A 12,637-nucleotide genomic window follows, 5' to 3' on the forward strand; every position below is an offset into this window, starting at 1 on the left:
CACATATTTGCAGGCAGTGATATATTCGTGTCCATAGCCACAGCATCTGCGTCTGGAGAGCCAACTGGTTGTGAGTCCTCTTCAGCATCACCACGTCCCGGTACCGTCAATATGACAGACCGCTGCGGGTCTGATCGAACAGTTTCCATTGCCTCATCCTGTTTCGTAGAGGCTGTTGTGTCGTCTTGGTCCACAGGCACATCGTCGTCGGGGCAAGGGGAGTCATCCCTAGGAGATGTCGTGCGACGACGCCGTTTCCTCCTTTTCGGGGAACGTTGTTTGCGTGATCTTCCTTCCATGTCCTCAGATTGTAGGGAATCACGGCTGCCCGACAGAAAAGCATCCGTAGGAACTGGAAGTGTTTCGAGTCTCATCGTTGTACTTGGCGGGAGTTCGGTCGAAACTGATGTTGTCGTTACAGAGTGCGTTCCAGACGGAACAGCATCCGTTTTGGCTGGAACTGCTTCGTGTACTATCGGTGTGGTTGGTGGGAGTTCGGTCTCATCTGATGTTGTCACCGTAGATTGGATGCTCGATGGAGCAGCATCCTCTGTCTTCCCGACGTCTGCTACAAGGTTTCGGAGAGTGCCATCTTGATCTTCCACCGGGGCTGTGTCCTTTCGGTCATCAGCGGACGCAGTGAGGGCTTTGGCATAGGTGATCGGTAGTACTGTCATCGCCGGCGACGGCTCCCGGACATCTGAAGGCAGTTGCGTAATCCGCCGTTGCATACAGTTCGACCTGAGGTGTCCCTCCTGGCCTCAGCCAGAGCATGTACGTGGTTGACCATCGTAAATCACCACCGCCCGACAACCACCAATTGTCAGATAGGACGGTACATGCTTCTGAAGATCAATAGTGATCTGTCGCACTCCGTTAAGAACGGGGTACGTGGCGAATTGTGTCCAGCGTTCTGCTGTGTGACCATGTACCGTGCCGTATGGCTTAAAAGCCTCGATAACTTCGTCAGCCGGGAGCTCAAATGGCAGCTCAAAAACACGTATTGTCCGTACACCCAGACCAGCATGTTCTACAGTTACCGTGCCGACATTCCCGTCACTATGGAAAAATCGGAGACCAGCTTTTGTCGCCTGTAGAATTCTCTCACACGCCGCGTCATTTACCATCTTAACATACACCGTGGGACTAACGCTGGACAGGTGAATTCCGACAATATCGTTTGGCGGTATCTTGACGTCCTCTCGAATGAATCGTTCCACTGCTAAGGCCTTTGGTCGTTCGTAGTCTTTGCAGAAATTGAATCGTAATGTAGTTTTCCTGTACTTGTTCGCCATGATCGTTGTTACTAGCCCGCGCGCAGACTAAGTCCACAAGTAAACAAACACTCGCACACGCCGCACAGGCGGAAGTATCGGACCTCCGCTTCGCACGGCCGCTAGCGCCGAACTATACCACTCAGCTATCGATGCGGACGATATAAGTACATAATGAACTAACAGTGAATTATGCGCGGTTCTAATCATGCGCAAAACAGACAAACGGAAAAAAAAAACAAAGAGAAGTCGTCGTTTCCAGTTTCTCTCTCACACGTTCATATTTGTTCTTCTACTAATACTTCCAGTACTACCAGTATCCTGTCATTTACTACGTCATTTATGTACTGTAACAAAACTAGATAACAGAACGCAGCATGTCATTCTCAATGGAGAGAAGTCTTCCGAAGTAAGAGTGCCACAGGGGAGTGTCATGAGACCGTTGGTGTTCACAGTATACATAAATGACCTGGTGGATGACATCGGAAGTTCACTGAGGCTTTTTGCAGATAATGCTGTGGTGTATCGAGAGGTTGTAACAATGGAAAATTGTACTGAAATGCAGGAGGATCTGCAGCGAATTGACGCATGGTGCAGGGAATGGCAATTCAATCTCAATGTAGACAAGTGTAATGTGCTGTGAATACATAGGAAGATAGATCCCTTATCATTAAGCTACAAAATAGCAGGTCAGCAACTGGAAGCAGTTAATTCCATAAATTATCTGGGAGTACGCATTAGGAGTGATTTAAAATGGAATGATCATATAAAGTCGATCGTCGGTAAAGCAGATGCCAGACTGAGATTCATTGGAAGAATCCCAAGGAAATGCAATCTGAAAACAAAGGAAGTAGGTTACAGTACGCTTGTTCGCCCACTGCTTGAATACTGCTCACCAGGGTGGGATCCGTACCAGTTAGGGTTGATAGAAGAGATAGAGAAGATCCAACAGAGAGCAGCGCAGTTCGTTGCAGGATCATTTAGTAATCGCGAAAGCGTTACGGAGCTGATAGATAAACTCCAGTGGAAGACTCTGCAGGAGATACGCTCAGTAGCTCGGTATGGGCTTTTGTTGAAGTTTCGAGAACATACCTTCACCGCGGAGTCAAGCAGTATATTGATCCCTCCTACGTATATCTCGCGAAGAGACCATGAGAATAAAATCAGAGAGATTAGAGCCCACACAGAAGCATACAGGCAATCCTTCTTTCCACGAACAATACGAGACTGGAATAGAAGGGAGAACCGATAGAGGTACTCAGGGTACCCTCCGCCACACACCGTCAGGTGGCTTGCGGAGTATGGATGTAGATGTAGGTGTAGATGAAGAACGGCAGTTTTGGTTGAGCGCAACTCTAAACACAATGGAAGAATCATATTTTCGAAACCTCGTAATTATGTAGCATTGCGAAGTTTGAGGGTTTATAGAGGGTTTATACAAGGGCGATGTACTTGAGGACAATATTATGGAAATGGAAGAGGATGTAGATGAAGATGAAATGGGAGATAAGATACTGCGTGAAGAGTTTGACAGAGCACTGAAAGACCTGAGTCGAAACAAGGCCCTGGGAGTAGACAACATTCCATTAGAACTACTGATGGCCTTGGGAGAGCCAGTCATGACAAAACTCTACCATCAGGTGAGCAAGATGTATGATACAGGCGAAATACCCTCAGACTTCAAGAAGAATATAATAATTCCAATCCCAAAGAAAGCAGGTGTTGACAGATGTGAAAATTACCGAACTATCAATTTCATAAGTCACAGCTGCAAAATACTAACGCGAATTCTTTACAGACGAATGGAAAAACTGGTAGAAGCGGACCTCGGGGAAGAACAGTTTGGATTCCGTCATACTAACCTTACGACTTATCTTAGAAGAAAGATTAAGAAAAGGCAAACCTACGTTTCTAGCATATGTAGACTTAGAGAAGCTTTGTGAAATGTTGACTGGAATACTCTCTTTCAAATTCTGAAGGTGGCAGGGGTAAAATACAGGGAGCGAAAGGCTATTTACAATTTGTACAGAAACCAGATGGCAGTTATAAGAGTCGAGGGGCATGAAAGGGAGGCAGTGGTTGGGAAAGGAGTGAGACAGGGTTGTAGCCTCTCCCCGATGTTATTCAATCTGTATAATGAGCAAGCAGTAAAGGAAACAAAAGAATAATTCGGAGTAGGTATTAAAATTCATGGAGAAGAAGTAAAAACTTTGAGGTTCGCCGATGACATTGTAATTCTGTCAGAGACAGCAAAGGACTTGGAAGAGCAGTTGAACGGAATGGACAGTGTATTGAAAGGCGGATATAAGATGAACATCAACAAAAGCAAAACGAGGATAATGGAATGTAGTCAAATTAAATCGGGTGATGCTGAGGGGATTAGATTAGGAAATGAGACACTTAAAGTAGTAAAGGAGTTTTGCTATTTAGGGAGCAAAATAACTGATGATGGTCGAAGTAGAGAGGATATAAAATGTAGACTGGCAATGGCAAGGAAATCGTTTCTGAAGAAGAGAAATTTGTTGACATCGAGTATAGATTTAAGTGTCAGGAAGTCGTTTCTGAAAGTATTTGTATGGAGTGTAGCCATGTATGGAAGTGAAACATGGACGATAACCAGTTTGGTCAAGAAGAGAATAGAAGCTTTTGAAATGTGGTGCTACAGAAGAATGCTGAAGGTAAGGTGGGTAGATCACGTAACTAATGAGGAGGTATTGAATAGGATTGGGGAGAAGAGAAGTTTGTGGCAAAACTTGACTAGAAGAAGGGATCGGTTGGTAGGACATGTTTTGAGGCATCAAGGGATCACAAATTTAGCATTGGAGGGCAGCGTGGAGGGTAAAAATGGTAGAGGGAGACCAAGAGATGAATACACTAAGCAGATTCAGAAGGATGTAGGTTGCAGTAGGTACTGAAGAAGCTTGCACAGGATAGAGTAGCATGGAGAGCTGCATCAAACCAGTCTCAGGACTGAAGACCACAACAACAACAGCGAAGTTTGAAATCTGGCTAAAAGCTGCTACAACCTTTCTCTGTAATGGTACAAAAGCGTAGTGTCCAGCGACGTCACCCGACGACACTCCAAACAGCAAGGTGTCGACATATGCGAGAAAAAGACCAGAGCTCAAGAGTTTATGTGAAGTGTAAGGTGGGTTAATTATGTCACTCACGAGTTTATGTGAACTGTAAGGTGGGTTAATGATGTCGCACTGGCACCAAATTCCGCCACAACTCACCCTAACGCCACCGTGGACATATGACACAATGGGAAGGTCGTCACACTCCCTCTCACAAACACACTTCACACCATCTTTTGACGCATCTCGATGGAGGTCAGAAGTCCGGCGCTGAGCGTCAAAATTACGCTATTTTCTTATGGGTGGCCGAGGAAAACATGTCAGACGCACCGCTGCTCAAAACGGCCTCAGGGGTGATAAAAGGGCATCAGTGAAACTATCCTTTCCTTTGAGGCATTGATTTCCATACATTTCGCGGTCGGAAACGACAGTCCGCAGTGCGATGAGTAACGGACGACGTTGTTGACAATCTTTGACACTTATGACAACCCCAGACGTTTCAACCCTTCTCTAAGAATTTGATGGGCCTGCAAACCACTTTGGAGAGCACTGCAACAACAATTTTTGGTCTCGTGTACACGTGGAGCCTCCAGGGACCGTGCATAGCCATTCGACGAAATCTGTGCGCGATTTGAAGGACCAAAGCGTACTTACGCTGAAAGCAAAACAAGGATAATGGAGCGTAATGAGATTATGCAGATGAAATATTATGAGAAAATGTTACCGTAAAAGATGTTGACTGGCTTTGCTATTCGGGCAAAAGTAAAAAGTAAAAGTAAAGTAGAACTAAGAAGGATATACAATTTAAACTGGCAGTAGCTAGAAAAGCTTCGCTGATAAGGGGAAATGTGTTAACATCAGATATAAACTTAAGTGTTGATAAGTCTTTCCTGAAACTATTCGTTTGGAGTGTAAGTTTACACTGACAAGGCAAGAAGAGAACAGTAGCGTAATGGTGCATAGGAATGCTGAAGATTTAATGTACAGATCGAGTTTTATTTGTTTATTTATCAATTTATTTCTGCTCTTCCATCTGACTTGATCCGGCTGACCACGGCTTCGTCTCTTGTGCCAATTTCCTCTTCTCACAGTTGCACCTACAGCAAACGTCTTGAATTATTTGTTCCATAACTATATTCTAATCTTATGTAAAGGACCTGGCTTAGATTCACGCTACTGCAAGGGATTTTTGTTTTGTTCGCACGATTGGAACGTAGTGCATTCTACCTCGTGACGCAACTGAGAAGCTATTTGAGTGAGAAGTAGCAGCTCCAAGGTATAGCAAGCGGACAACAGCTGGGAGAAGATTGTGCTAACCCTGTCCGTCCCCCCCCCCCTCCCCGCCCCTTCCCACATACCTAGAGGTGAAAACTACTGTAGGCTACCGTAAACTGTCGTAAGTAAGTGCAGACTATGGTAATTTTCCTAGTAACTTTGATCAGTTGAACTTTTACATGCGTTACACGCATATTAGGAGTGTTGCATACATGTAAGACGTTACCTCATAACGATCGCTTTCTTTGCATACGTGATCAGTGTCTTACTAGATTCCCCTAAAAACTAGAAGCAGTGTGCCTTCTGGAAACTGAGTAAGGATGTATAAAGGACCAGACAACCTATAGAACATTTTGTACTACATAGTTATCTTCCCGTGTTTTACTTAAAACTAACAAGTATTAATGCAAAATTGAAATTTTCAATGTTTAATTCAGATTTTATTCGAAAATTGTTGATTTGCAAAATGAGAGGGATGTTGTAGTAAAAATAAAGAAAACAATATAAAGTTGACATATAGGTCTAGAAAATGCAATTTTCTCAACGAAAATGTAAAACAAAAGAAACCGCAAAACAAAAATATATCAAACATCGCTTCAAAACTTCGCCGAACCTATATATAACACATTTCTGTTATTTGTAAACAACTTTCGTATTTAACAACATTAACGGGAAACTCTTGCCTAAGATCAGAATGAAGAACGTTCTACTGAGCACGAAATAACAATAATATACATATTTGTTTTAAGTTTGCACATGTATACTCTACGTATCTGCACCAAAAGCAATTTCTTTGGTGATATACAAGCGCAGAAACTACGCGATCAACAGATTTTTATTACTTATAAAATTCAATCCATATTTTGTAATAAATTAAAATACACAATGTACTAACCTGAATGATGTGTGGCCCTAATTACGCGCAAAAACAAACAACCAAATAAACAAAGAGGCTAAGACAAGTCGTCGGCTTCCAGTTTCTCTTTTACATATTCGTTTACGTTTCTTTCCTTACCAGTGTTACCAATGCTACCGGTAATCCTATGACGTACTACGTCATTTACGTAGTTTGCCAGCACTATCGAACAGTGAGTTAGCTGGAGCACAACTCTATCCATAGTGCATCCAAATTCTGCCATCTGCAGAGGATGACAGGGGATCGGTCCGTCCCGATCAGACCATCTGGGCCAATACGCTGAGCTCTGACTTGATATTCTAATAACACGACATATTGTCGTATCCTTTATTGTAGTTAGTGAATTCCCTATGTTTCCTTCCTCGCCGTTTCTACGATTAGCCTCCTCTAATCTTACCTTATCTATCCGTCTAATCTTCAGAATCCTTTTGCAACACTACACATTTTCTTCTTTTCAGACTAACTAATAAAGAAGTACTGAATCGAACTGCGAAGAAGAAGGCTTCATGGTGTAACTTGACAGAAATAAGGCACGGGTTGACGGGACACTTCCTGAGGCAGCGAGGATTAGTTAACAGGGTAATGGAGAGAAGTGATCTGTATGGAGCTAAAGAGAGAGAGACAAAAGCTTTACTACAGTAAGCAGGTTCATACGGAAGTAGGATGTGACAGTTATGCAGTATATAACATAGGATATACTAGCGTGGAGAGTTGCGCCAAACCAGTCTTTGTACTGATGACTTCAGCAACAAGAACAGTTGCTGGGTTAATGACAGTACGTTTATAAACAATAAAATAACGACACAGAAGCTGATGGCGGCTAATTCTACGTATAGAGGGGTCCAGAAAAAAATAGACACTTTTTGACAGTCACTATCTTTGGAACAAAATGACGTATTGTTGCAATTTCGCGCGGTGGCGTAGTCCATTGTTTTCTCAACAGATCTTGGCGCGCGTTTATCAACAGATGACAATGCAGCAATAAATGAACGAAGATTGTCGTTTGAGCAACTGAAGTGGTACTGAAAACGCGAAAACCTGACGGAGTGCAACAGCAATGGTGTAATGTGTACGGAACTGAGCCACCGACACTCGTAACAGTATCATATTCGGGATGAATTTGAAGCCGACGGTATTGTTCAGGGTGTGCATAAAAAAAGGTCTGGCGTGTGCAAATGAAACATTTTACCTATAACAAGATGGCGCTCAGATCACAGCCACCGAGATGTCAGAGCCTACTTGGATGAAAATCTGCCTGGACGAGGGATAGATCGAAGAGGGCCTGTCGAGTATCCACCACGGTCTTCATACCTTATACCTCTTCTACCAATGGGAGACCTTGACAAATGAAGTTTATCAACAGAAGCCAGCTACACCGAATGAGCTACAAGGAAACATTGAGGTGTCATACGCGGCTGTCACACCAGCAAGAGTGACAGCTGTAGTTCGGTCAACAGCACAGCTGCATCGACTTTGTTTGACTGTTAATGGTGGTCGCTTTGAACACATTAAATAACCTTCAGCTAGTGTAAGAATTGTAACGGTATATCATTTTGTTCCATTAATACTATCAAAGAGTGTCTACATTTTTCTGGACCCCTCTGTATAAAACTATAGGCCCAGACTTGATTAAGGGGCTCCGGAAAGGCTCAAAATCATGAAAAGTTCAATTTTTACTTTTTTGCGTTTTCTGAATCTGCAGACTATTACCTTTTAATAGATATATAATTTATTCAATTCCGAAGACTACAACTATTTTTAAATTTTTTTTGAAATGTGTTCTACATGGGCGTGACCCACTGTGGCGCTGTTAAACTACTGTCAAATGGTGTTATTATTAACGTCCGTGTTCATCAGGTACATTTTAGTGATGTGTTGTGGCTAACCTGTGATGGTTCAATATATATCGCTGGTGTGATTGTCGATTGTTTCATGTTTATTTACTCTGTCGTTATCTCGAAAATATTCGTAATTAATTCTGTTTCTTGAGTCTCTGTTTTGTTGAAGTATAATAATGAGTAAAAGTAATTAGAAATCCTCTGAAGGCTTTTAAGAAAAGGAGAAATGTTGGAAAGCCAAAGGTATGTGTTATTACTGTAAACAATAAAGACGATGAAAATCCCCAACATAGCTTGTGTCCCAAAGAAGAAGACAGTTGGTGTAAATATAACAAAGGATTGCTAACTGGTGAAGTGTACACTCATAAGCATAGTCTGCCTCATGCAATAATGGAGGTGATAAAACCTATTTTCAGAGACTTAGCAGCACCTGAACTGTTGAAAAAGTGTATTCACGGAAAAACTCAAAACCCCAATGAAAGTGTAAATAGTGTTATATGGTCGAGAATCCCCAAGACTGTATTTGTTGGAATAGAAACACTTCACTTTGCTGTGTATGATGCTGTTGCGACTTTCAATGAAGGCAACATTGTAAGGTGCAAGGTATTTAGAAATATGGGAATGAAGATAGGTTCTAACATGGTACGAGCGATGCTTGCTTTAGACGAGGAACGCCTTCGGGCTGCAGACAGGGCTGTAAAGAGTCTAGAAATACAAGCAAGAGTAAACAGGAGGAGGAACAAGAAGAAGCTGGAGGAGGAGTTTGCAGAGGATAATCCATCCTATGGACCTGGAATGCACTAAAAAGTTAATCCAATCTTTGTCGCTCGATTCCCAAAACTTTTATTTTCTCATACTAATTACATGTTTTCTAAGAATCTTCCAAACATATTTGTTTCAAACTTTCAGTAAATGTTACACAGTACCTTCTGCATAATTTAACACACCATTTTTCCAAAAAACTGTATATTCTTGAATATATAAATAAAAAATTGCAAAAAAATGTTGTGAATTTTCATTACAATTGAAAAAAATCATCTTTAATAACTGAACTAAAATTTTGTAAAATCCCTGTGTTAAGTTGTAGCTCATATTCCAATAAATAATCTGTAAAAAGTTCAACTTCCTACCTCAAATACTTTGTGAGGAAAGATGTAATTTATAAGCGTTATTTTAACATTGCAAGTATAGGGCGTTCCGGAGCCCCTTAAAGCATACCAATGTTATGAACGTCTCAGTTAATAAAAGATACACTTTCTCACACACAGAAACTGGAGCACTAGATTTTAGCGCATGGAAGATATAAAAGATACACACTGGGGAGAGACTTGCCTGCGATGATGCTGTAGGTGATGACGATGTGCGCCATGCTGCGGGCGAACACGGTGAGCATGACGCCGACCGTGAACATGAGGCCGCCGATGACAGAGACCATCCGGTACGTCATGGAGCGTAGCAGGCGGTTCGTCACGAGGCCTGCGGGCAGATGCAACGGTACTGGACATGTCGTAATGTTACCGTTCAAAAATATGATACATAAGTCATACACTGCCTGACAAAAAGAAAAAGCACCCAGAAGACACGGACGTCAAAATAACTTCATACACGTACACACCATAAGTTGGTAGGTAAATGATAAGAGTTGCAATTCCCCGTGACAGGTCGAAGCACCATCAAAGTGCATTAGTGCTCGTATTTAGCGTTGTTACTAAGCCTGGCAGGGTATATGAGGGCGTGGACAGCGTTAGATGTCGTGTGATCACTGCGAAGCACACGGAAATGCCGCATACTCCTGAGACGCCGCTATCAGCACCAGACAGAGCGTGAAAGGGGCCCCATTGTGGGTCCCCATTAGGCCGTTTGTTCGAATCGTGCAATATCCAGATTTGGAGGGCATTCGTATGCGACAGTGGCTGGATGTAGGACTGCGTGGAATGTACAGGTAGTCATACTCACCATCAAGGTTCTGGTCGACGGCATCTGACAACCACGAGAGAAGGCCACAGTGTTGTGCAGCCCTTTCACATCAGTGGCTGCCATCCGAAAATAAATAATAGACTCTCTGCAACTTGTGTGTCATCCTGCATCATTAGTCGAAGAATAGCAGCAAACGGACCAGGGAATTACCATCCCATGAGTAGACTGCCACTAACTTCACAATAAGAATGGAGCTGCGTTTGCAATAGTCCCATAACCAGGACGCATGGACGGCTGATGGTTGGCGTCACATTGTGTCCAGCAATGAATTGCGGTTCTGCATTATCCCACATGACATCGTCGGCGAGCGTAACGGTGATCTGGTGAGATGTCCCATTCTCCCAATTTTTTGGAGAGGCACAAGTTGTTACTCCTGTGTCAAGATGTTGAAAGCCATCAGCCGTCACGTATCACCTCAGGTCACGGACGCCTTGACGGGACAATGGCATGCCACAGACATGCTGCGTCCCACCTGTTACGTCTGATGCGTCAGTATTCTGGTGCCATCTTTCAACAGGCCGTTCCTCGTCCACACACACTACGTGTGTCTTTGAGCTGTCTGCGTGGGATAGAGGTACTCTCATATCCAGCAAGATCATCTCGGACGTCAATTCCACTCCATCGCATTGCCAGTATGCAGGATGTCAACGACCAGTTACAACAATTGTGAGCCACTTTGCCTCAGGAGAGAATACACCGTCTTTATGAAACCTTTCACAACATAATCAGTGAATCATATAGATCAGCTGGAACACTGTACTGATAAGTGGGCTCAGTTTTGCCAAGTTGTCTGAAAACAAGATTCGAAATAACACTGAAACAACATACGCTCTCAACCTGTGCTGTTTCATTTCATTTCCACCTCCACTCACTTATTTGTGAGCCAGTGTATATACAGGAAGGTGTGATTTGATTTGGATGGGACACGATTTGTAGTAGCAATTATCCCCTGGAATAACTTAGGTAAATCATGGAAAACCAAAATCAAGATGGCCAGATGGAGTTTAGAACCTCCGTCCTCCAAGGCCGCTCCGTTTAAAACAGCGCAATCTCATAACGTAGAAAGCTAGTCCTACACTGTTCATTCAGTCTCATAAACACTGATTGAGCACACTATACTCAGAATACACAGACTATTTTCAGACATCAGCACCACGACACTGATGTCTGATTTCAGTTATGTGTGCCGTAACTTGCAGTTTACATGGCTAAATAACTGGGTGAGCATCGTCGTCTAATGAGTGAGATGTTCGTCTCAAAAAGCAGATAAGATACTAGCATCCATTGCAGAGTTTTGATATGTGATTTTCCAGGAACGAAAACAGCGTGAAAGTGTATTGTGAAATGACAGATCTACCTTAACCTTATTATTATTTCCGAGTACTTGTGTTTCACGTGTTCACCCATCCCCTACTCTGCGTTATCTTTCATAGCACAGAGTGTGTGGTCAGTAGGTAATTCTAAACTATCTTTTTAAATAATTTGATTTTAGTAATCTTTTTAATCTCTCTAGGTAATTTATTGTACAAATTTATTTATTAGGAGAAAATGCTGCTTTGATTTTATGTAATTTATTTATTGCTAAATGCAAGTTCGGTCTAAACCTTGTTTCTCACTCGCAGGCATAGCTGTTTGTGTGGTAATTATAAACGTTATTATTGACGTGCATAACTGAATCGTAAATGACTCACGTGCTGTACTTAAAATTCCCACTTTTTTGGACATATTTTGACAATGGGCACAAGTACTATCGTTATTATGATGATTTTGTGTAGTTTGAAAACTACACTGCCAAGTCACATTAACGTGACCACCTGTGAAAAGTATCCTTATATGAATATGGTGTCTCTTCTTTTGGACATGTCCGGAAGAAGAGACACCATATTCATATAAGTATATAGTTCTGGCAATACCGGCCATGACCTTCTTCTTCTGTGCGGATGCACACATATTCCCCGAACTCTTACGTGACTTGGTAAGAATGTCTTCCACTAGTAAAGAGTGTGTTGGGGTGGGACACTACGAGTGTAGTGTATGGACAAACAAGGTGAGAATGTGGGTCTCGCGGGGGGTGTGCGCGAGATAGTCCCTGCAGTCGCACTATTCTCTGTGCCCTCGGTGGCTCACTGTACTTCCTTCGGCGGTACATATACTAAAATTGGAACGATACAAAGAAGATTGCCGGCACGGTAGCTCAGCGTGTTCGGACAGAGGGTTAGCTGCCCTCTGTAATAATAATAATAAAAAAATGAGTTAATCGATCAACAACGATCTTAACCG

The 12,637-nt window shown here is 42.7% G+C and overlaps 1 protein-coding gene across 1 annotated transcript in view; it reads right to left on the minus strand.

Annotated features, from left to right (window-relative positions):
* Positions 1–12,637, minus strand: part of LOC126251589 (uncharacterized) — a 338,248-nt gene that overhangs the window by 101,768 nt on the left and 223,843 nt on the right. Inside the window, exon 4 of the mRNA XM_049952121.1 lies at positions 9,713–9,856. Coding sequence (XP_049808078.1) covers positions 9,713–9,856 — 144 coding nt within the window. The remainder of the gene's footprint in view (positions 1–9,712; positions 9,857–12,637) is intronic.

This window comes from Schistocerca nitens, chromosome 4, assembly GCF_023898315.1.
Source record: "Schistocerca nitens isolate TAMUIC-IGC-003100 chromosome 4, iqSchNite1.1, whole genome shotgun sequence".
Lineage (NCBI taxonomy): Eukaryota > Metazoa > Arthropoda > Insecta > Orthoptera > Acrididae > Schistocerca > Schistocerca nitens.